Source organism: Typopeltis vanoorti, chromosome 16 (genome assembly GCF_054136105.1).
Source record: "Typopeltis vanoorti isolate ZY-2024b chromosome 16, IOZ_Tvanoo_1.0, whole genome shotgun sequence".
NCBI lineage: Eukaryota > Metazoa > Arthropoda > Arachnida > Uropygi > Thelyphonidae > Typopeltis > Typopeltis vanoorti.
The window spans coordinates 63,514,874-63,538,121 of NC_143564.1; the positions used below are offsets into that span (position 1 = coordinate 63,514,874).

The 23,248-nt window shown below is 38.1% G+C and overlaps 1 protein-coding gene across 1 annotated transcript in view; it reads right to left on the reverse strand.

Annotated features, from left to right (window-relative positions):
* Nucleotides 1-20,183, reverse strand: part of TfIIB (transcription factor IIB) — a 117,454-nt gene extending 97,271 nt beyond the window's left edge. The window contains exon 1 of the mRNA XM_090406122.1: nt 20,018-20,183. Within this exon, the coding sequence (XP_090262248.1) occupies nt 20,018-20,034 (17 nt within the window). The 5' untranslated portion in view covers nt 20,035-20,183. The remainder of the gene's footprint in view (nt 1-20,017) is intronic.
* Between the last annotated feature and the right edge of the window lie 3,065 nt (nt 20,184-23,248).

The following is a 23,248-nucleotide window of genomic DNA, read 5'->3' on the forward strand; positions in this document are numbered from 1 at the left end:
TATCTCTAGGAAGAAATTTAGTTCTACCTAATTTTTTCACAGCAACAATGATCAGATTGAAATCAAAACTGACAAATTTTAATATAGGTCTTAACTATAAAATATTATTATATTTCATCGAGCCAGAGCAGTATTATTAATATCATTTCAAACCTTCTTTACCAAAATTTTCTAATAAAAGTGATCCTATTGGAACTAAAACTGAACCAGACAGACTTCTTGTGCATTTTACAAATTGCATGCATTTCACTAAATTAGAGTTATTGCAATATAAAATGTCGATGCGTTGTCCCTTTGTAGCACTGAATATAGCTGAACCGAAAATTGGAAGGGTTTGACAAATTTTTTGTAAATGGTTCAAATATCAAATCAAAGTAAAATTCATTCGACATAACTGAGGTGTGTGTTGAGAGCATGCACATGGGGATGACACATACTAATAAAAATTAATAGTCTGTATTCAGTCAGTATAAACGGAGCCCTTTAGTTAGGAAGAACTCAGTTCGAATCCCGTGCATGACATGAAGAATTTTTATCAGTTCTCTTCAACTGAAGGTGAGATATTCTGTCATATGGAGATGAAGGGTTTTACTCCCAGAAACTCTGCCGTTTCATTCTGCAATCAGTTCCAATGAACACACACATCTACGGACATAAAATACTTATTGGATAAGAAAGACATTGAGAAACCATCTTGTTATGTAACTATTCCCTAGTAAATTAGCATTGCTACCCCCATCAACCTTCTCTCCTCAACCATTCATTGAGGAGAGATGAGTATAAGAGATTTTTTACATAATCTTTTCCATACAAGGTTGTACATGAAAATTGTGAGAGTGTGAATGTAGAAAGTGTGAATGATAGTATAAATGGTTTCTCAGAGAACAAAAAAGATGAGATAGATGCATTGAGTGAGATCGCGTTGTTGAATAGTGCGATAGAAAGAGCAAAACAGCAGCTAGAGTGCATGAACAAAAGTAGACTGAATGAACCAACCAATAATAAAAGGTATGAGAGGAAAAATAGACGTATGAATGTGAACATGAACAAAATGAAGGATAGAGTGCTGTATGGAGACTCGTTAGTACGAGGTGTGTTAGTAGAGGATTTGACAAAATCGTACCAACCTGGTGCGACCATAAAGGACGTAACTGAGTCTATTAGAGAGCAAAAGGAAAGGGTGAAAGAAATGATTGTTGTGGCAGGTACGAATGACTTGAAAGGAGATAAAATGGAAATGATAGAAGACCTGACTGAATTGTTTGAGGTAGCAAAAGAAAAGAGTGAGAGAGTTAGAATGATTAGTCTTTTGCCACGGTATGACAGTGAAATGTTTAAAAGGAGGGCTATAATTGCGAATGACTTTATGCGTGGGTTATGTATGACGCGTGGTGTGGAATTTGTGGATGTGTGGAGTGAGTTTGATGGGCGAAAGGATCTATATAAGATGGATGGCTTGCATTTGAATGGTTACGGTGTAAGAAGACTTGAGAAAGTGTTGCTGAATGTAGTGGATGTGCAAATTCAGGGAAACTACATTTGTTAAGGGGGGGAGTAGAGATACAGTCCTTATGGAGGCAGTTGAATGTAAGAATGAATATAATATGCCAGAGCAAATAAGGACAACAAATCTGAGTGGGATAGTTAATATAAGGCATCAAGGTAGGGTTGGGGCTAATGGGGGTCTTAAATTCATGTACACTAATACTAGGAGTATTAGGAACAAGAAGGAAGAGTTTTTGGCCATGGTTGGCACTTCCAGACCACAGGTTATAGGTATTAGTGAAACATGGCTGACTGTAGATGATATAACTAGTGGGATTGAATGTGATGGGTATAGTGTGTTCAGGAATGACAGAGAGAATAAAATGAGGGGAGGAGTATTGCTGATGATAGCTGATGAGCTCCAGCCAAGGAGAATAGAAGTTGAATTGCAGGATAGGGAAAAGAGCACATTTGAGGCCATTTGGTGTGAGATTGTGGCTAGCAGAACTAAATATACAATTGGGTGCTGCTATAGACCAGGTGATGGAAAAGATGGTGGTGACAGTATGCACAACCAAATAGAAGAAATGGGTGGAAGGAGGGTGATTATTATGGGAGATTTCAACTATGGTCGCATTGATTGGAGTGAGGAGAGGACACACGGGAGGAAAGAACTGGATTTTATGCGGTTATTAAGGGATAACTATCTGCGACAGCATGTAATGGAAAATACTAGGGGTCAGAGAGTGCTTGACCTAGTAATTACATCTGAGGATTTGGCTGTAACAAATATGACCACATTGCCACCAATCGGTGAGAGTGATCATAGGGTCTTAACTTGGGAGGTGGCTAAAGGTGTAGAATTTTCAATTAAGACAGGGTACATGTGGAATTATCGGGCTGGAAAGTATGACAAGCTTAGGAGTTTGATTGGTTCAGTGCCATGGCATGTACAACTGCAAGGACTAGAAGTTGATAGTGCATGGGAGGTAGTTAAGAAGTGCTTGCATGAAGCAATGGCTGACTGTATACCTAGAGTCCGAATAATAAATCAAGTAGGGGTTAAATGGATGAATAACACCATTAAGCTTGAGTTGCAAAAAAAGAAACAACTATGGAGGGAATTTAAGGAGAAGGGTGACCGGCAGGCACATGAACGGTATAAAGCGCAGGCCAGAAGGGTGACGAGTGTGGTAAGAAAAGCAAAAAAGGATTACGAAAGAACATTGGCCATGCAGGCTAAAGAGAATCCGAAACTGTTTTTTAGATATGTAGCAAGTAAAAGGAAAAATGTACATGGCAGATTGATTTTAAAGAATGCCGATGGTAGGGAGGTAACTGAATCAGTTGAGATAGTTGAGTTACTGAGTGAGCACTTTGCAAAAGTATATCATCCAGGTGGTGACATTGCAGAAACGAATAAACCAGTAGATTATACGGGAATTGTGGTTAATGAAGTGGAGGTGAGTAGTCTATTGCATAACCTCAATGTCAATACATCTGTGGGATTGGATGGTATACCAGCTTGTGTTGTACGAGAAGCAGCTAAAGAATTGTCAGTACCCTTGACCATTTTGTTTAATTTGAGTCTCGGGTCTGGGTTAGTCCCGAGCGGGTGGAAAGAGGGGAAAATAGTTCCACTGCATAAAGGTGGTTCCAAGACTGCTGTTGTAAATTACCAACCGATTAGCATATCAGGAATCATTGTCAAGGTCTTAGAGAAATTAGTCAAGAAAAGAATACAGGATTGGATAGATGAAAATAGGATATTGTATGGGGGACAACATGGTTTTGTGAAGGGTAGATCATGCCTCAGTAACTTGCTCACGTTTTATAACACAGTGACGGCTGAACTGGATAGGGGTAATGGGTTTACAGTGATACTACTGGACCTTGCCAAGGCGTTTGATAGGATACCACATGGAACCCTAATCAGTAAACTGGAGCAGATGGGTATAGATATAGGGTTGGTGAGATGGATAAGAGGGTGGTTGAAGGAGAGATATCAAAGAGTGGTTTATTCAGGAGTGGAGTCTAAAAGGCGTCTTGTGACTAGTGGAGTGCCACAGGGCTCTGTTCTTGGACCACTGCTTTTCAATTTGTTCATCAATGATATTGGAAAGGATATGAGAGGAAGTGTTCACTTGTTTGCTGATGATGCAAAGTTGGGTAGAGCAATTGTGAGTGCACAGGATGTCAAAATTTTACAGGATGATTTGGATAGTTTGGAGGACTGGGCTAGGAAAAATGGATGTCAATTTAATGTGGCAAAGTGTAAGGTTATGCACTTTGGGGTGAAAAGAATAGCAGCAGTATATCGCATTGGTGGAACCATACTCCAGGAGATTGATGAGGCCAGGGATTTGGGAGTGTTGGTGGATAGGGAATTGAAGTTTAGGGGGCACATTGCAAAAGTAACTAAAACAGCTCATCAAATCACTTGGCTTCTGAAAAATACTTTAACATGCAGAGACGAACAAGTTGTTGTTCCTCTGTATCGAGCCTTGATAAGACCCCATCTGGACTTCTGTGCCCAGCTATGGGCACCAGGGTTTCTTCGTGATGGGGAGGAAGTGGAGAGGGTCCAGAGACGAGTGACCAAGATGATAGCAGGTCTGTGGAATGAACCTTATGAGAATAGGTTGAAGATTTGTGGGTTGCCGAAATTGGATGATAGGCGAAGGAGGGGTGATATGATTGAGACATTCAAATTACTGAAGGGGTTTTTATAAGATTGATCCAGAAGATATTTTTGAAAATATGATTGGTGGTGGGAGGACTAGGGGCCGTGCATGGAAGCTGGGCAAGAGCGTGGTTGACAAGGGTGTTAGAGCTAGGTTCTTTACTTGGAGAGTGGTAAATGAGTGGAATAAGCTTCCAGAGTCTGTTGTGGGTGCTACGACCGTGAATGAGTTCAAGGCAAGGTATGATAGATACTGTGTGAATGTTGAATAGTTGTTCTTGACATGATGTTAGGGCCTCCCTCGATGAGTCTGTCGACTCCTTGGAGTTTCCCGGAACAATAATAATAATAATAATAATAATAATACATAAAATAGACAAAATGCATATACTGATTGAAAGGAATATCCCTCATGTTCATGATTGCTACATGATAAACTAGTATTGTAGTTAAACTGGAACAGATGGGGATCGGTAATAGATTAGTACATTGGATTGGAGATTGGCTGTCTGATAGGTAACAACAGGGGTCTGTTTTGGAACCACTATTGTTTATTTTGTATGTAAATTACATTGAAAAGGACTTAAATGGTGATATACAGTTGTTTGATGATGATACTAAATAATTAAGTTGGGGAGAGTTATGAGAAGTAGAGCAGGTGTAGCTTTGCAAGAGTGTGCTGGATGTCCGTTTAATGCTGCAAAGTGTAAGGTTTTAAAATTTGGAAAGCAAAAATGGTATACAAAGTATAGGATTGGTGGAGATATTTTGGAGAATATGGAGGAGATAAAGGACTTGAAATTTCATGGGCATTATGCTAAAATTGTGGGGACAACACAGCAGATCATGAGAATGATGCAGAGAACATGGACATGTAGAGGTAAGGATGTTTTGATTCCATTCTACAAGACTTTGATCAGGCTGCATATGGTTTACTGTGCACATATATAGGTTTTCAAAAGAATGGCAAGATGTTGATGAGGGTCCAGAAAAGATGATTGACTAAGTTGGTTTCTGGTATCTGGAATGTGAAGACAGATTGAGAGAATACAAATTACAGTCTAGTGGATAGAAGGAAGAGGGGAGACATGATCAAGACATATAAGTTGGTAAGGGGTAATTAGCAGATTATACATGGATGAGATTTTTCATTTCATCAGGGGAACAACAAGAGGCCATCCCTGGAAACTGTATAAGGAGAATGTGAGCATAGGTGAGAAATTGATTTTTTGCATGGAGATTGATGAGTTATTGAAATGCATTGCCTGAAAGTGTGGTGAGTGCATTCAAGTCTAGGTATGTGTTTCTTGACTCCATGGAGGTCTGTCAAAGATGATAATAATAATATAAATTAAATGATGATCCATCATACTAGCTTTGGTAATTCTGGCAAGTGTCTATTTCCAAATTTAATTTGCCATTTTTACTAAAAATGAATATTTAAAATAGTTGACTACTTTTATGTTTTCCACTGAGAAGGCAGGGAATTGTGTTTTGTGTTCCTGTTTCATGGTGCCTTTTTATAGCTGATTTTCATACAAAATTTCTTATAGCAGTTATTCAATCTAGTCAAAGAATTCTGAAGAGTTACTCTTGATTTACTCAGAAGTATAACCTTAACTGCATAAAGTAAAGAGCTGAGATTAACATTTCAATATCAGATTTAATGTCACTTTCCTTTGAAAAGTGATCCATATACAGGGTGGCCATAATTAAAGAGGTTCAGAGCTCTGCAGCAAAAGATGTATTGGACGAATTTCAACCAAATTTCATATAACTACACTCTGGAACTTGGGGTTTTGATTTACAAAAAAAAGTACAAAATTCTGCCACCAGAAGAATCTCGGGATCTTTACAAAATCTCACTGATTTTACTGACAAGTTGGTGGATATAATTAAGATCAAAACAGCTTCACATCATTCTGATAAGACCAAAGTGCTATGGATCTCATCTTACCAGAACATACATTGATAGTCAAGCTCTACTTATCTACAATGTGGTAACGCTAATGCCAAGCTTTGAGAATTCTGGCATAGGAGAAAAGGTCCAATGAAAGTAACAGATATTAGAAAAGTTATTTTATGATTTTAAAATAGCATCTCTTTAATAGTGAGACCAGGACAAGAGCACAAATGAATTATTTCTCAACAAGCTGATGAAGATGCAATTGCCATTGTGGAACATGGAATAAATAATGTATGAGGGTCCATCAATGATCTGACAATATCAATGCAACTGGGCATGCCATACTCAACTGTGTGGAAAATCCTCCATCAAATGCTGAGGTTTTTCCCTTACAAAATCTCCCATATTCAAGCTTTGCTTCATGGTGATGGGGAAACTTGACTGCAGTTTGCTCTGCCATTCTTAGCTTCACGGAAATGGATGATACATGGCCGTGAAAGATCTTGTCGAGTGACGAGGCACATTTTTTATCTGAATGATAGTGTTAACTCACACAAATTGCAGCATTTGGGCTTCAAATAATCCTTGTATTCTATCAGATCCTGTTACACTCAGTGAAAGTCAGTGTAGTGTGGTGTCACTGCACTGTTTATTAACAGTCCGTACTTTTTCAAAGAACTTCGCCTGCCCAGACCAGTGAATTGTACCATTTCTGCTGAAATGGTACAATTCACTGGTCTGGGAAGGCAATGCTATGCATCTTTGCGATGCTGAGCAACTTTGTTGTTGCACAACTACAGCAGCAGCAGCAAAGATGCCTCGAAGCTAACCATATTCATGCAGGATGGAGCACCATGTCACATTGGATTGCCAGTACAGCAAATGTTATGAAAACACTTTACAGAATACAGAGTGATTAGTTGTCCATTTCCCACAGCATAGACACCCCGTTCGCCTGATCTCAACCTATGACTTTTAGTTTTGGGGGGGGGGGGCATTGGAAACACACGCTGTATGAAGGACATGTTCCTGATTTAGCAACCTTGAAAGACAGAATAATGTAGCATGTGAGGCAAATCAATGCAGATTTGTTGCATTCCACTGTAGAAAATGTCATTCACAGAATTCAGGTCTTAGAACATCTGAAAGGACATATTGAACATATTATGCAAACAAAAACTGATTTGTTGCATCTCTTCTACCTATTACTGTTTAACTCAAACCAAGCGTTTATAGCACAAATGTCCCCTGGTGGTAGAATTTTGTGCTATTTGTTATCTTCTGTAAATAAAAACCCCATGTTCCTGAGTGTACCAACTTTGGTTTGAATTTCATCCAATACATTTTTCACTACAGGACTCTAAACACCTCTTTAATTATGGCCATCCAGTAAATGATGAATACGAGTGGAAATAGCATGTATCCACCCCCCCCCCCATCCAATTTTTATATCAAACTATCTTTCAGTACTCCTTCAATTTTAACTGCTGACTTACAACTTAAATACAGATAATGAATTGCTCTGGACATTCCGTTTAATCCAATTATAGCATTTTGAAAAGCTTTTCTCTTGGTGCCTTGTCAATATGCCTTTTTCTAGATCTATAATTTCTCAACTGCTGTCTTAAAATAAAAATCTAACCCTGACAAATGATATTTAGCCTGAACTCAACTTGTTTTTCTCCAAGTAAGATTTATGCATACTTGCATAAATCTTACCAGGAACACTCAATAGGGAAAATTTGTTTTATTTTCCTTTTTAAAGATGGGAACTATGATAACACTATCCCAATCATCCAAAATTCAACCTTCTGAGTAGGTTTTATGAATTACGCAGTGTAGCCACTGTATAACATTTAGACTTTCATATTTGAGCATTTCTGCTCAAATCTACAAATATCAATACCAACTGTGTTTTCCACATTTCAGGTATTATTATTATTATACAGTATCTCCATGGAGTCCAGAGACTCGTCATGGAAGACCCAAACTAACTAACATACAACGAATTCTGGCAATCCATTCCACTCATTTACCACTCGCCATGCAAAAATTCCAATCTGCACACTCCTACACAACTTACACAGATAACCCCTGGTTCTCTAATTATTTGTCATATATTCAAAATTTTTTTCACTAATTTTATAAAATCTGTTTAATAGCTTAAGTTTCTATCATGTGCCCTCTCTTCCAATTATCAACTAAATTTTGTAACCCACACAACTTCAACCTATCCTCATAGGGAGCATTTCACAGAGATGTCACCAGATTAGTCACTCATCTCTGAACTTCTATATCACTTCCTGGTCCCCAGAGCAGAATTTTTAGATTATGTGAAAATTAATAAATGCAAAAAATTATCAAATTAATTTTGATATGGTTTTTTTCTATAGTACAGTACTGATGTACTACAGATTTACAATCATTTGTGGAAAGTCACATAAAAAATAAAAATAATATAAAATAATAACAATAAAAATCTTCATGGGTTGAAACATACACTTGAATTCAGATTGGTTGGAAAGAGGAGTTTTCTTTTACAGCAATCAAATTTTAATTAAATTAACATAGAAGTTATAATGAATAGTGGAAAGTCATGCAAGAACTAATTTTTATATCAGCATTTGTTGCAGATAAGTCGAATCTAATATTTTTGTATTTAATAATGTTGATTATGTCTTACCTTGCATAATTAAATTTAAAGGGAACATAATTACTTGGTGTAGAAGTTTGTTTTTTCTTTTTTAAACTCTATCTTCTGAACTTTACCAAGAATGTTTTTTTTTTTTTTTTGACAGTATAAGGTGTTTTTGATTTTCAGTATTTAGATTAAATTAGCACCTCCGTAGTGCAATTGGAAGAATGACGGTACGTTACCCTTCAATTGGTGAAAGCCTAAGCTTGAGTCTTGTCATGATGGGAGGAATCTTTATATGGACTTTTTCAATCGAAGGTGAGTTAGCCAATCTCATACAGCGGTAGCAGGGTTTTTTCTCTCAGAAACTTGGGTTTTTCATCCCACATACAGAAAAATCAGCCCTTCAGAACACACGCAATTTACAGACAAAAAATACTAGCTGTGGTGGTGGGCAGTAGATGCCGCTGATGTAGATGATTGGTAGTAAAGGTTCAGTGTAGTGGTGGAGACTGAGAGTTATACAATAGGTGTCTCCCCACGATGAGTCTTCGGACTCGTTGGAGGTGTAATGAATAATAATAATAATTACCTAGACATTATTTCTTCTTGCACTGTAATCTAGAAGTTCAAAGTTTTTCACTTGGTTATACCATATATGCCAAATATGCCAAGAATTAATCTTGGTTAATCCTTTACCCAAATATAAGCAAACTTGGGTAAAGGATTGCATGTGAAGTAACTTCATGACTGGGCCACTCATATATAGAGGCTAATGACTTCACATCACTTGCCTTAGTATCCCACAATGCAAAATCCTTATGGGCATGTATAACGCTGTGCATTATGAGAAGGGTCACAACCCAGACTAGTTTCGACCTTTATTGATGTCTCATCAGTGGGAGAGTGTTAAATCTTGAATGAAGAGATTTCACTAAGAAATATTTCATTCAGGATTTAACAAGTTTTAACACACCAATAAGGATATACTTGTATATAAGTAGAATAGTAAATTACTGGAAAGCCTTAAAGATATTGTATCTTGATATTGAATGATTCTATGTAAAAAAATATTACCTATCTTTATATGTTTAACAATGGAAGAATTTGTGAAATATATGTTAGCGTGTAAAATTATGAGTTCAAGGTATGCAAGCAAAATGCTAGGATTAGCAGCAGAGCCTACGGCAGTCACGTACGCACGGAGCGCATGCGAGCTTCCCAGAAGACGCTACGAGAGAAGAATGGAACCGCGTGCAGAAGAATGGTGATGGGCGAAAAGTGTGATGCAGAAGGGGTGACGCTAAAGGTGTAATATAAAAAGGCTTGGCTCCCCCAGTTCTTCCTCATGCTCTCCTGTTCAGCAGCGCCGCCCGACTCTTGAGGACCCCAGCTCGAGTTGTTCCCTGAGATGTATAGGTGAATCTGGCCAACGGAACGATGTCTCGACGGAGATAAGCAGCAAAGTAGCAAGCCAGGTGTGGGCATTTCATCAACGTACAGACGAAATCTACACAAGCTGACTGTCATGCTAGACCACGTGGACGAACTTAAGCAGAGCTGTTTCTCGTCCACATCTCTCTCTCTCTCTCTATGTTCACTCCGATGCTCGGTGATGTTCTACACCAGGCCTCGCCATGTAGTCCTGTTGTTTGCTTTTCTGGCAGCTTCAACTCTCTACAGATCAGTCACTCCACACACACCATCCATCAATCTCATTGATGGTCTACCCCTGCCTCTTTTTCCAGGAACTTTACCTTCTATTACTGTTCTGAGAAGTCCTCCTTCCATCCTTTCTATGTGTCCAAAATATTTTAACTTTCTTCTGTCAATATCCTTAAGGAGCCTTAAAGTTCTACTAATATTTTCTAACACCCATTCATTTGTATGCCTTTCAGTATATTATATCCTTAACAGCCTTCTAACACCACATCTCAAAAGCAGATATCTGTTTCTTATCTGACTTCTTTAGGTTCCAAGTCTCGCATCCATAAGTCGCTGTTGGATAAACAACTGCATCTAAAATCCTCAACTTTGTTCCCATGGAGATAGATCCATCCTTCCAGATTTTAGACAAGTCTCTGACTGCTGTTTTAGCCATCCTAACCTTTTTCTGACATCTTCTGAACAGCAATTCTTCACATTAATAATGGATCCCAGGTACTCAAATTTGCTGACTTCCTCAATTCTTTCTCCATTAAAGTACACTTGTTTCTCAAGAGCTTCTCTGTTTGTTTTTCCTTTGAGAACCATGATCTTTGTCTTGCTAGAATTGAGTTGAAGTCATCTGTTATTACTGATCTTGTTAACTTTGTTAAGAATTAGTCCTAGTTCTTCCATGTCATTACAAAGGAGTACTGTATCATCAGCATATCTCAGATTACTGATCAATCTACCTCCTATCCTAATTCCTGTCCTGAGCTCATCCAATGCTTCACGCATGATGTCCTCTGCATATATACTAAACAAGTGAGGAGAAAGTAAACATCCTTGTCTAACTCCTTTTCCAACTTGAAGCCAGTCAGTCAATCCAACACCTGTTCTTACTGTGGCTTCTTGTTCCTTATACAAGTTGGCTATCAACCGGATAGTGTGTTGAGGAAAACCCATTCTTTTCACTACTTCCCACAGTTTCGCATGCTCAACACAGTCAAAAGCTTTAGAGTAGTCTAAAAAACACATTACCAAAGGGAGTCTGAATTCTTTATATTTTTCTATGATCTGTCTAAGGCAAAGGATCTGATCTCTGGTGCCCCTACCTTTCCTAAAACTTGCTTGTTCCTCAGGCATCTCTGCCTCAACTTTGGCCTCAATCCTATTTAGCATGATCTTTAATAAAATTTTGCTTGCATGAGATATCAAACTAATAGTTCTATAATTCTTGCGTATCATCTTTCTTGTGTAGTGGTATGAAAACTGACTTCTTCCAGTCTCTAGGCCATGATCCTGTTTCCCATATCCTTGTAATCAATCTATGAAACACTCTTATCCCTCCATCCCCTGTAGCCTTATCCCTCTCACTTATCCTTATCCCTTATCACTCTTATCCCTCCATCCTCGTCCAAATCGGAGAGGATAAATCACATAGCGAGCTTCAAACCAGGCCCAGGTGAGACGACCATCAGGACAAAGAATAAGTAAGCTGTAAAGGGAATTTAAGATTGAGGGACAGATCTGAAGAAGTCTTAAAGATCCGGTAATGTACAAACATGTTGGAGGCTTAATGGATTTTTTACAACACTCAAAAAGGATTAAAATAAAATTTAATACTTCCTATATTTCGTCCTAGTCACTAGGACATCTACAGGGATTACAAAAACAACTAATGTAACATGCACACAAATATCATACAATACTAAGCCCAACCAAGTGGGTGACACTAAAGTCCTATCAAGGTGGAGCGCCCTCTAAGGGCGGTAGTAGGTGGCCTGGAATGCAAGATGGGACCTCTGGTGGCGAGTGTTTCCGAAATCTTCGGAAGCTTAATGCAACCGTATTTATTAAGATTTGGTTGGTTTCTGAGAGCTGCTGCTGCTTCTAAGAAAAGTTTCTCTTTCTTGAATTTGCTGTGGTGGAGCATGGTGGTTTTCTTCCATGATACCCTGTGGGTGGTGTCCAAAACAAGGTCAGCCAAGCCTGAATGACCATAATTGTGTTTACAGATGTAAGACTTGTGTTCCTCCAAGCAGATAGATGCTGATCTGCCTGTCTGTCCAAAGTACGCCAGCTTACAGGAACAGGGTACTTTGTAAACTCCAGGCAGAGAGGGAGAGGAGGGAGCTGATCTTTCGTAGAACGGATAAGGGTAGCAAGTAAGCTGGCGTACTTTGGACAGACAGGCAGATCAGCATCCATCTGCCTGGAGGAACATAAGTCTTACATCTGTAAACACAACTATGGTCATTCAGGCTTGGCTGACCATGTTTTGGACACCACCCACAGGGTATCATGGAAGAAAACCACCATGCTCCACCACAGCAAATTCAAGAAAGAGAGACTTTTCTTAGAAGCAGCAGCAGCAGCAGCTCTCAGAAACCAAACAAATCTTAATAAATACGGTTGCATCAAGCTTCCGAAGATTTGGGAAACACTCATCACCAGAGGTCCCACCTTACATTCCAGGCCACCTACTACTTCCCCTAGAGGGCGCTCCATCTAGATAGGACTTAAGTGTCACCCATGTGGTTGGGCTTAGTATTGTATGATATTTGTGTGGATTTTTTTACAACAAATTACATTAGTTGTTTTTACAAAAAAACATTACAAAATTACAAAAACAACTAATGTAAAAAATTACATTTTTTACATTAGCTGTTTTTGTAATCCCTGTAGATGTCTTAGTGACTAGGACGAAATATAGGGAGTATTAAATTCTATTTTAATCCTTTTTGAGTGTTGTAAAAAATCCATTAAGCTTCCAACATGATGTCCTCACAGCACTTAAGCCTATACACACGTAATGTACAAACCTTAGTCTCTTTATTGTGGAAGAAAGAATTATTGTATAATAGTGAACAGGAACATTCATTAGTAGAGCTAATATTATGTAAGAGGCAGGACTTTAGTATTTAGTCTAATAGCATATATAATAGCATAGTCTACTGTGAATGTCGATTATGTTTAGTATGTTATAGTATAATCGTACGCGAAGTTAATTGAATTAATGCATGGAAGGAATTGTAGATAAAGAATGCAAAGGGACAATTAATTGATTTGATAACAGTGTCTTATGACAAGATTCAGCTATATAAATTATAGTTTGTAAATATTAAGTTCTGTAACTTAAGAAAGTGATTATCTTAGCTGAGTGTATATTTGGTGAAAGTGTACTCCATAAGTTTTAATAAATGAACCTTTGTACTTTTTACCTAACTAGTTGCCTGATAAAATGAATCCAATGCACCACTTATTAATTAGAACCTGAGCAGAATTTAATTGTTTAACGGAGATCACGACTGCAAACTAGAGTTGGTAAAGGAAATTTAGCTAATTTGAACTAAGTATTTTAATAGAACGATTAACCATGTGTTTGTTGGAGAGTTAACTCCTTGATTAAGAAGCTTTTCTAATCTAAGGGTTCTGGATGGTGCAGCAATAACAAATATATTTTCCAGAACCTAACGAGGAGGTAACTCCAGATATTTGTAACAAGGGAATTGGCTCTAGCCAAAGGCAATTCCCTTGTTAATCTAATTCGCACACATGATCAATCTAAGTGATGGCCACAGAGCACAAAGTAGATTAAGCACTGAATAGGCATACAACGAGAGGTATAAGTATTATTATTATTATTCGTGACACCTCCAAGGAGTCCGAAGACTCATCGTAAGGTGACAACTATTGTACACCTCTCTGTATCCACTACTACACAGAACCTCTACTACCTACATTAACGCCACCTACTGCCCATAACCACCACCACGGCCAGTATTTTTTGTCTGTAAATTGTGTGTGTTCTGAAGGGCCGTCAGTATTTTTGTCTGTATCTGGGATGAAAAACCCTGCTACCTCTGTATGAGATCGGCTAACTCACCTTCGATTGAAAAAGTCCATATAAAGATTCCTCCCATCATGACGAGAATCAAATTCTAATCGAAAGGCGCAACGTACCGTCATTCTTCCAATTGCGCTATGGAGGTGCTTGTGTTTCCATTACAACTAAAGAAGTACAATTTAAGGATAATTACAAAACAAGAATTCAGATACCTCACATGTACAAAAGATAATACCAATAAATACATAAGAAAAAATTATTTTAACAGAGAGCAAGAACCAGAAGTGATATCAATGCTGAACTAATGCAGAAGTCATATTTCCATATACAAGTAGTCAAGAGGTGTCATTACTAAAATACTCTGGATTAGAGAAAGATGTTTTGCCATTTCACCCTGAATCTGAAACATCTCCAAGTACCTTATTAACCAAGATTACCAACCTGCACCTATGCATCAGCTTCACAAATGAAAAAGAAAAGGATGGAAAATTAGCCTTCTCAGACATGCTCCTCTCTTCTCCCCTACTTCATCTGGAGTATGCACACCTTTTGTTCATCAAACCCACATACAACAAAAATTCTGCCCATCATCCCCTAAAAAAATGGGCATAATGAAATTCTTACTATAATAGAGCACATAGTGCCTGCTCCAACCCCAAGGATCTCTATCCAGAACTTGACAGGTTCTAAAGCATCATGATACAGAATGGCTTCACCTAAAAATAAAAATTAATAAATGCACTTGTGATACCTATAAGATTGCCCCTAGGACCACTCCTGACCCAGTAACAGCAAGTCCCAATTCCAGGAGGAATCTCTGAATCAATTTCAAAGATCCTTAAATGATATAATTTAGTTACCACATTCTTTCCTATTAATCAAATTTCCACCTGGCTATCCTCCACAAAATCTCCTACTGGTTACCCTCGACATGCTCCTCTCTCCCACCCTAGTGCTTACTTGGTTCAATGTGATTCTTCTCTTTGGATAAATAGAATGCTGTGCCAAAAATTGACTGCAGGAAGACTAGTCTTATATCATACACAATAAGCTGGAGAAATCCTCTAATTCAGTGCATGCCTGTTATGCTGTTTAAAGTTTGAGCAGTTATTCAAAAAGAGTGAAAGCACTTTGACACTGCCCAAACTAAAACTGGAAATTGTCTATCCACTACAAAATTTGGGAGACTTACATCCTGATAAATGGCAAGTAGTAACTTCACCTCCCCCATTTCACAAACAAATAAATTGATTGCTGATGGCAACTGATGTTAAATCATTAACCTCTATATACAAGTGGCCCAGGCGTGAAGTTGCTTCATGCACAAACCTCAATTTTATTCACATGCGACCTCCATAGAATCAGAGACCCATCATGGGAGCTACACACTATCGCACACAAAGCTCATCCAATGTGCCTTAAACTGATTCAATGTTCTACATTCATGCATTCACAACACTCAGGCAATGCATTCTACTCACCAACCACATTCAATGTAAAGAAACTGCTCCTCACTCCTCTGCTCACTCTTCTTAGTTTCCATTCTATGAAAAATCTCTTCATTGTCAACATGATAAACAACCTCTGACTAGCTTATATGTCTCAATCATATTCCCTCTCCTATTCACGAGGTTTTGCAATTTATATTCTCTCAATCTGTCCTCGTACTCCACATTCCAAAACCCACTGACCAACTTTGTGAATCTTCTCTGGCCCCTTTCCAACATATCCTCATCACTACAAAAACCTGGTGACCAATTCTGTGCACAATAATCCATATAATGCCTGATCAAGGCCTTATACCTATAATGGCATCATAACCTCTTTATTTCTGCATGTCACGGTCCTCTGTATCATTGCCATTATCCGATGCGACATCTTCACAACTTGTGCAACGTGGCCCTTGAATTTCAGGTCCCTGTCCACTATTCCCAGATTTCTCATCTCCTCTACTGCTGTTAAAGTTCCCCCATCAAGTGTATACTTTGCATCCCATTGTTGTTCACCAAATTTCAAAACCTTACACTTTACAACACTGAACTGACAGTACCTGGCCATTCATGCAATCTATTCAAATCATCCTATAAGGATATAACGTTCTGATTGACTCTGCATTGCTCTCCCCAGCAAACAGCTGCACATCGCTAGTTAAACCCATTGCAATATCATTAACATACAAATTTAACAACAATGGTCCCAATACTGGCCTCTGTGGCATATCACATTAGTGGTGTGCCACAGAGGCCAGTATACAACTATACAACTCCCCTATATACAACTGATAACTATCTCACAGCCAGTTGCAAATCCAACTCAGAAGTCTGTTGTTCAATCCCATCGGTTTGAATTTATTTAACGGTTTGTCATGTGGAAGTTTATCAAAAGTTTTGCAAAATCTAAGTATACCACTGTATTTGCATCTCCCTTGTCCAAGGAATCTGTCACCTTGTTATTATTATTATTATTATTTTGGGCGACTCCAGGAGTTCTTAGACTCATCGAGGGAGGCCCTAAACATCATGTCCACACAACTATGCGATTACATTCTCACAATATCTATCATACCTTGTCTTGAACTCGTTCACCGTCATAGCACCCACAACAGACTCTGGCAGCTTATTCCACTCATTTACCACTCTAAAAGTAAAGAACCCAGCTCTAACACCCCTGCTAACCACACTCTTTCCCAGCTTCCATAGGTGTCCCCTAGTTCTCCCACCACCAGTCCTGATCTCAAAAATATCCTCTGAATTAATCCTATAGAATCCCTTTAGCAATTTGAATGTCTCAATGTCTGTTATAGTACATAACTAAGTTAGTAAAACATGATCTTCCTTTAACAAACCTATGCTGATAATCATGGAGAATACTGCTGTTATCAACCCATTTCTGTATCCTTAGGATACAGAAATGGGTTGATAACAGCAGTATTCTCCCTAACTCTCTAGTACTGCTGTTTAAAGTTTGAGCATTTATTCAAAGAGAGTGAAAGCACTTTGACACTGCCCCACTTCACAACTTCAGATATACAGATTGGCCTATAATTTGTAGCCACAGCCTTGTCACCACCATTGTTTGCTTACATTTGTATAATGGATGAAACTAAGAATATAATTTCTTAGTATCTTTGATTTGTGGTATAACTGAGTAAAAAATAAAATAAAAAAACTTGCAGCAACATCTTCCTTTTTTATTTAATGTTTATTTAAATTAATTTATTTTTATGTGCCATTTATTGTATGATGATGCTCCAGCATGTGGCTCATATTTGTGAAAGGGAATAACAATCTATTGTTTGTGCTCAACCTTGTGAATATGTTGGGAATCAAACAGTGTTAAATTCAAGCCAAAATATATGCATTAATAAATTATTATTACTATTAATTCTTGTGTGTCTTCTAATTGCTACAACACTAAATTAGCAATATAGTATACAACTGAGCATTCAAACAGGTGGCATAAAAGGAAGAATCATATGAAAAATCTAATGTATGAAGGAAATTACATTTATTGAATATTAACATGTCAATATTCAAGAATAATAAGCCCAACACTATGGGATTATTAAAACTCCATACAACAGGCCAAAACTGACTAGGCTCTAATAATAATGCTCTTACCACTGAAGTTGAACATATTCACACCTTCGTGACCAATGACTACATTCCCATCAAATCCAAGAAATATGAGACCCCAAAACAATATTACTCCCCACCATTCAAAAAAAAAAAAAAAAATGATTAAACAAACTAATACCATCCATATATCTACGACACATCCCAAAAATTAGCAAACATCCTAAGAAGAATACAACCTTAGGACCACTTAAAGATCACATTAAAAATATCACTTATCTGCTCTCCAAAGACCAGCCACGTGTCTGCCAGGTACCATGCAGATGTAAGCTGTACTACTGTGGTCAACATAAGAATTACCCTACATGAAAACTACATCTGGTTCCACCACTATAGCCACTCAAGGCAGATGACCATTCCTTGGATGCACACCACAGGATATGATGGAAAAAAGGCAACCTTACTCCACAAGAACAAATTTAAATATGAAAGACTTTCCCTAGAATATACCTCATCAGCCATACAGAACAAAACTACAAAAACCTAACAAATTTGGTTGGATGAAACTGCCGGAAAGCTGGGAAGCACTCATCCTGAGGACTTGAGACGTGCCTCTGTTGCAGTGCTTCTGTCTTACTTACCCAATGTAGTGCCTGCATGCATATATCAATTTGTTAATTTCCTTGATTGTGGCAATTTGACTTTGCCACAATACTCGAAATAATTAAGTTATTCTTAATAAATATATACAGTGCTATTTCCTTAAATAATACTGTTATAAAGTGAAATTTTCAACTATTTCAACACTTTTTTTTTTTTTTTGTGAAGACAGCAAATTAAACATGGAAACAGACAAAAGAATAAGCAAAGCTGGAGTGGCGAGTATCAAGTGAATATATTTGTATGGAAGAAGCCAGAGATTAGTGAAAACACTGAACCAGCTATAAGTGTTCCCACCAATTATAACTTATCTATCTGGTAGTTGGGTTAGACATACACCTACATCTAAAATTTATTTATTTTATTTGTCCATGCAGTTAGCCTAGTGATTATGCACTTCGCAATCATATGCCTGGGAAAGGAATGTCCTGGGTTCGATTCCCATTGCCGATGTGAGGAGCTTAAAGTTCTTTCTCAGACATAGCCAAGTTAACCAGTTAACTTGGCTATGTCTGAGAATGGACTGCAGGGTTTTTTCTCCCCAGTTTATCTGGGGTTTTTCCACCTGCAAGCAGGCAAACCAGCCCAGTGAACACATGCATCTACAGACATAGGACACAGAGGCATAGGGCTAGCCACCTTATCCTCAGGATGGTACGGCTTAGAAGGGCTAAGGATAGCTCCATAACAGGCCATAAGGCCTAATATGTGAAGGGAAGAAGAAGATTTTATTTTATTTTATTTATTTTATTTTGCAAAATATATAGATATAAGTGTTCTGAGAAAAATTAGTGGGGAGAACAATGGCATCAATGCAGAATCATTTTTAAAATGAAGATATATGGAACTAGACAGAGCATTTAGGAATATGTATGCAGAACTAATCTAGTGTGGTACTGGTCACTTAAACAGAATGGGAGAGGAAACGTCATTATTACATTAAGGCTCCGTGGACTCATCGTGGGTGGGCACACTACTCTGCTGCAATTCACTGTCACCCTTAACCAATTCACCAACTACAAAACGCTAGTACTATCGACCGCTCACCACCACTGGTATATATTGTCTGTAAATTCTACGTGTTCTCATGGCTGATTTGCAAGTATGCAGAGTGAAAAACCAGAGTTTCAGGGAGAGAAAAAAATATATCCTTAAACTCTGCATGATCGGCTAACTCACCAAATGAAACAGTCCATATAAAGATTACTCTCGTCACGACGAAAATCGACCCGTTCTTTTCAAATCGAAGGGAGCAATGTACCGCCGTTCTTCCAACTGCACTACGAATGCATCCTTAGAAAAACAAGCGTTGCCAAGGATGGCATGACATACACCTTAAAAATTGAGCGATAGCGCTTTATATTTTTTTAATCATAAATACTCCTTTCTCCCCATCATTTCACTGTTGCTAAAAAGATTCTTCCACTGTCTTCGCGTTCGAAAACATTTTATCTCATTACTCCATATCCAAATAATCCAATTTGAAAGCATTTTAAGAGCCAAAGACATAATTATAGTTTCTAAAATGTTACGATTTGGAATATAAAGAACAAATTGGTACTTAAAAATCATGACAAACCTCGAGCTTGATGCCATTTGAGTTCACAACATACACAAAAGCAATTTATTATTTATTTTAAATACAACTTCAACTATGATTAAAACAATAAATGAAACGTTTGTATCGTAAAACACTATTTTCAGGATACCAAGAATATATCAATCCACCAACATCGTAAACTGAAAGCCGTGTGTACTTTTTTGATTACGAACTGAAGCTCAATAAATCCGCCTAGCGGAAAAGGTGATAATCTTAAATGAAAATAATAACGCCAAAACACAATTCAAGTTTCACAAAATAAATAAATAAAATTAAATAATTATTATGTGATACCTCCATGGAGTCCAAAGACTCATCGAGGGAGAGTGTACCAACACCATCGAACGATTCACCCCTTCCAACTACTAACCGCGCTCAAACTTGCTAAGTTTATGCGAGCGATTAATAGCAGAGGCTCTACCAATCGACCAACCTTCGCTGGCAATTATACAATTAAAAAAAAAAAAAAAAAAAAAATCAGCTAACGCCTTTTTATTCCCGTATACGGGAGTAGGCGAGGCCATTTAGCCCTATCTAACTTTTGGAGACTGAGTGGGCAGTTCAATCTCCACTGGTACCAATCGGAGATAGATGGCCCAAGGCTATCACTAATTAAGCAGTACACAGTGAAGAGAGACGGCTCAAATGTGCCGCCATCTCGTGGTCCCTAACCTTAACACAAAATATTTAATGTCTGAAAATAATGTGGGTTCTACGGTCGATTTTCTTGAGTTTACGGGACGAAAAACCCGAGTTTCCGGGAGGAAAAACCCGCTTGCCCGTGCCAGAGATCGACTAACTCGGGAACCGGTCGAAAAAAGGCTTAGAAAAATTTCCTCTAGTCGGCGACTAGATTTGAACCACCAAATCCTTTCTTTGTGCGGTCAAGCGCCGTAGAGTGCAAACGCCACTTCTACTGAGCTACAATTTAACTAAATTTAATAAAAACTGGTTATTGAAACATGAATAAACTCGTAAATTTGAAACAGAGTTCACATTTTGATTCTTCTGGTAACGAAAATTAATTATGCTTAGGAGTTTAATGTATTGAGATATGCAGTAGCGCACTCAGAATTTAATCTTGGAGGGGGGGGGGCCGAGCACTCAAGATTTAATCGACTGGGGGGGGGGAGAAGAGCACTCATGATTTAATCTTGAGGGGGCCGAGTTGAGTAGACGATTTGAAAATGCACACTACACTGCATACGACCTATGACTGAGCATCTGCAGTGGTTGTCAATACAGTACATGATACCTGTGATCTCCTCTGGCGAGACTCGGGCAAACGAAGTAGCGCTCCGTCCTCAAGAGCACTACTTCGTTTGCCTTGCGTTCACAGCGGCCGGGATTCCCGTGAGCTATAGGGTATTTCCACTTTATGTGACCGCTAATTCATAAGTAGTATAGAAATATAAGGCACAACATAAATAATAAAAAAATGAATTTTAATCAGGAAAAGATTTTTAAAAAATTTTCTAGTGTTTTGTTTTCCTTTTTCTTTTTTGTGTGGGGGGAAATGCCCCTTGTCCCCCTCCCTGGATGCACCACTGGAGATATGTATTGAAGCATCACGATTGCAGAAACGTAAACTGCAATTGAACACACCTCAGTTTTATTATTATTATTCATGCACCTCCAAGGAGTCCGAAGACTCATCGCGGGAGGACACCCACTGTACAACTCTCTGTCTCCACCACTACCGAACCGCTACTACCAATCAACTACATCAGCGCCATCTACTGCCCACAACCACCACAAGTATTTATTGTCTGAAAATTGCGTGTGTTCTGAAGGGCCGATTTCTCTGTATCTGGGATGAAAAACCCCGAGTTTCCGGGAGAAAAAACTTTGCTACCACCGTATGAGATCGGCTAACTCACCTTCAATTGAAAAAGTCCATATAAAGATTCCTACCGTCACGACGGGAATCGAACTCAGGCCTTTTCCAATCGAAGGGCACAATGTACCATCGTTCTTCTAATTGTGCTATGGAGGCAATAAAACAAGCATTGCCAAGGATGGCATGACAGACATCTTAAAAATTGAGCGACAGCGCTTTATATTTTTTTAATCATTAATACCCCTTTCTCCCCATCATTTCATTGTTGTTAAAAAGATTCTTCCACTGTCTTTGCGTTCGAAAACATTTTAGAAAAACCTCAGTTTTAGAATAACACTTTTATAGAAATTTTAGAATTACAGTTTTAGAATTTTTTCCCTTTTAAGTATAAATCCCTATCAGTTTGTAATATATGAACAAATACTTTGGGTTATTCTTCCTTCGAAGTGAAAAACATCCAATTACCCCTTGATCTAAGCGAAGTTAAAAACCAAAAAAGGTGCTCCATTTAATTTTAAAAGGGGTCTTTAGAAATAAGATTGAGGATGTGTGAATATGACAAACGTTTTTCACATAAATTCTCTCAAACCATGTTGGTAGACTGCCTGCAAAATCACAAGGTATGTCGGCTTGTTGAGAGACACAATGTTATGTTCCATAAAAGGCATATAATCAACAAGAAGTCATTTAAAATAAATTAAACCTACTAATAATTAAATTATAATAATAAAATAATATGCTAACATTTCATTTCCTTATAGGGAGTAGGCGAGGTCATTTAACCATATTTACCTTTTGGAGACTAAGTGGGTAGTTCATCACCACCAGTAGCCAATCAGAGATAGCTGGCCCATAACTATCACTAATTATACCAGTAACCGATAAAAGACCAGCAAAAAAGTACTACTATTCCTAACCCTAAGAGGATGTGTTACTGTCTGATATAATTTGTGTTATACAGTCGATTTTCTTGAGTTTTCGGGAAGAAAAACGCGAGTTTCCTGGAGAAAAAATCTGCTTGTCCATGCCAGACAACTACTACCTCGGAAATGGTCGAAGAAAGGCTTAGAAAAAGTTCCACCAGTCGGCCACTAAACTTGAATTATAAGTCTATCTTAGGGTGGCCTAGCACATACAAAATAATGCAAAATGCAAGTGCCTCTTTCACAGAGCTATACAGGCTAGAAAGATTACTTCAAATGGAATCAGGGCAAATCCAACTAAGACTTATGAAGGCAGTATATTATGATTTCCGTGTGTTGAGGCTTAAGTGTTGTGAAGAATTTATGTTAGAGATTTAATGGAATATTAACAGCACTGAGAAAGGATTAAAACTAATTTTAATACTTCTAATATTTCGTATCCATCAC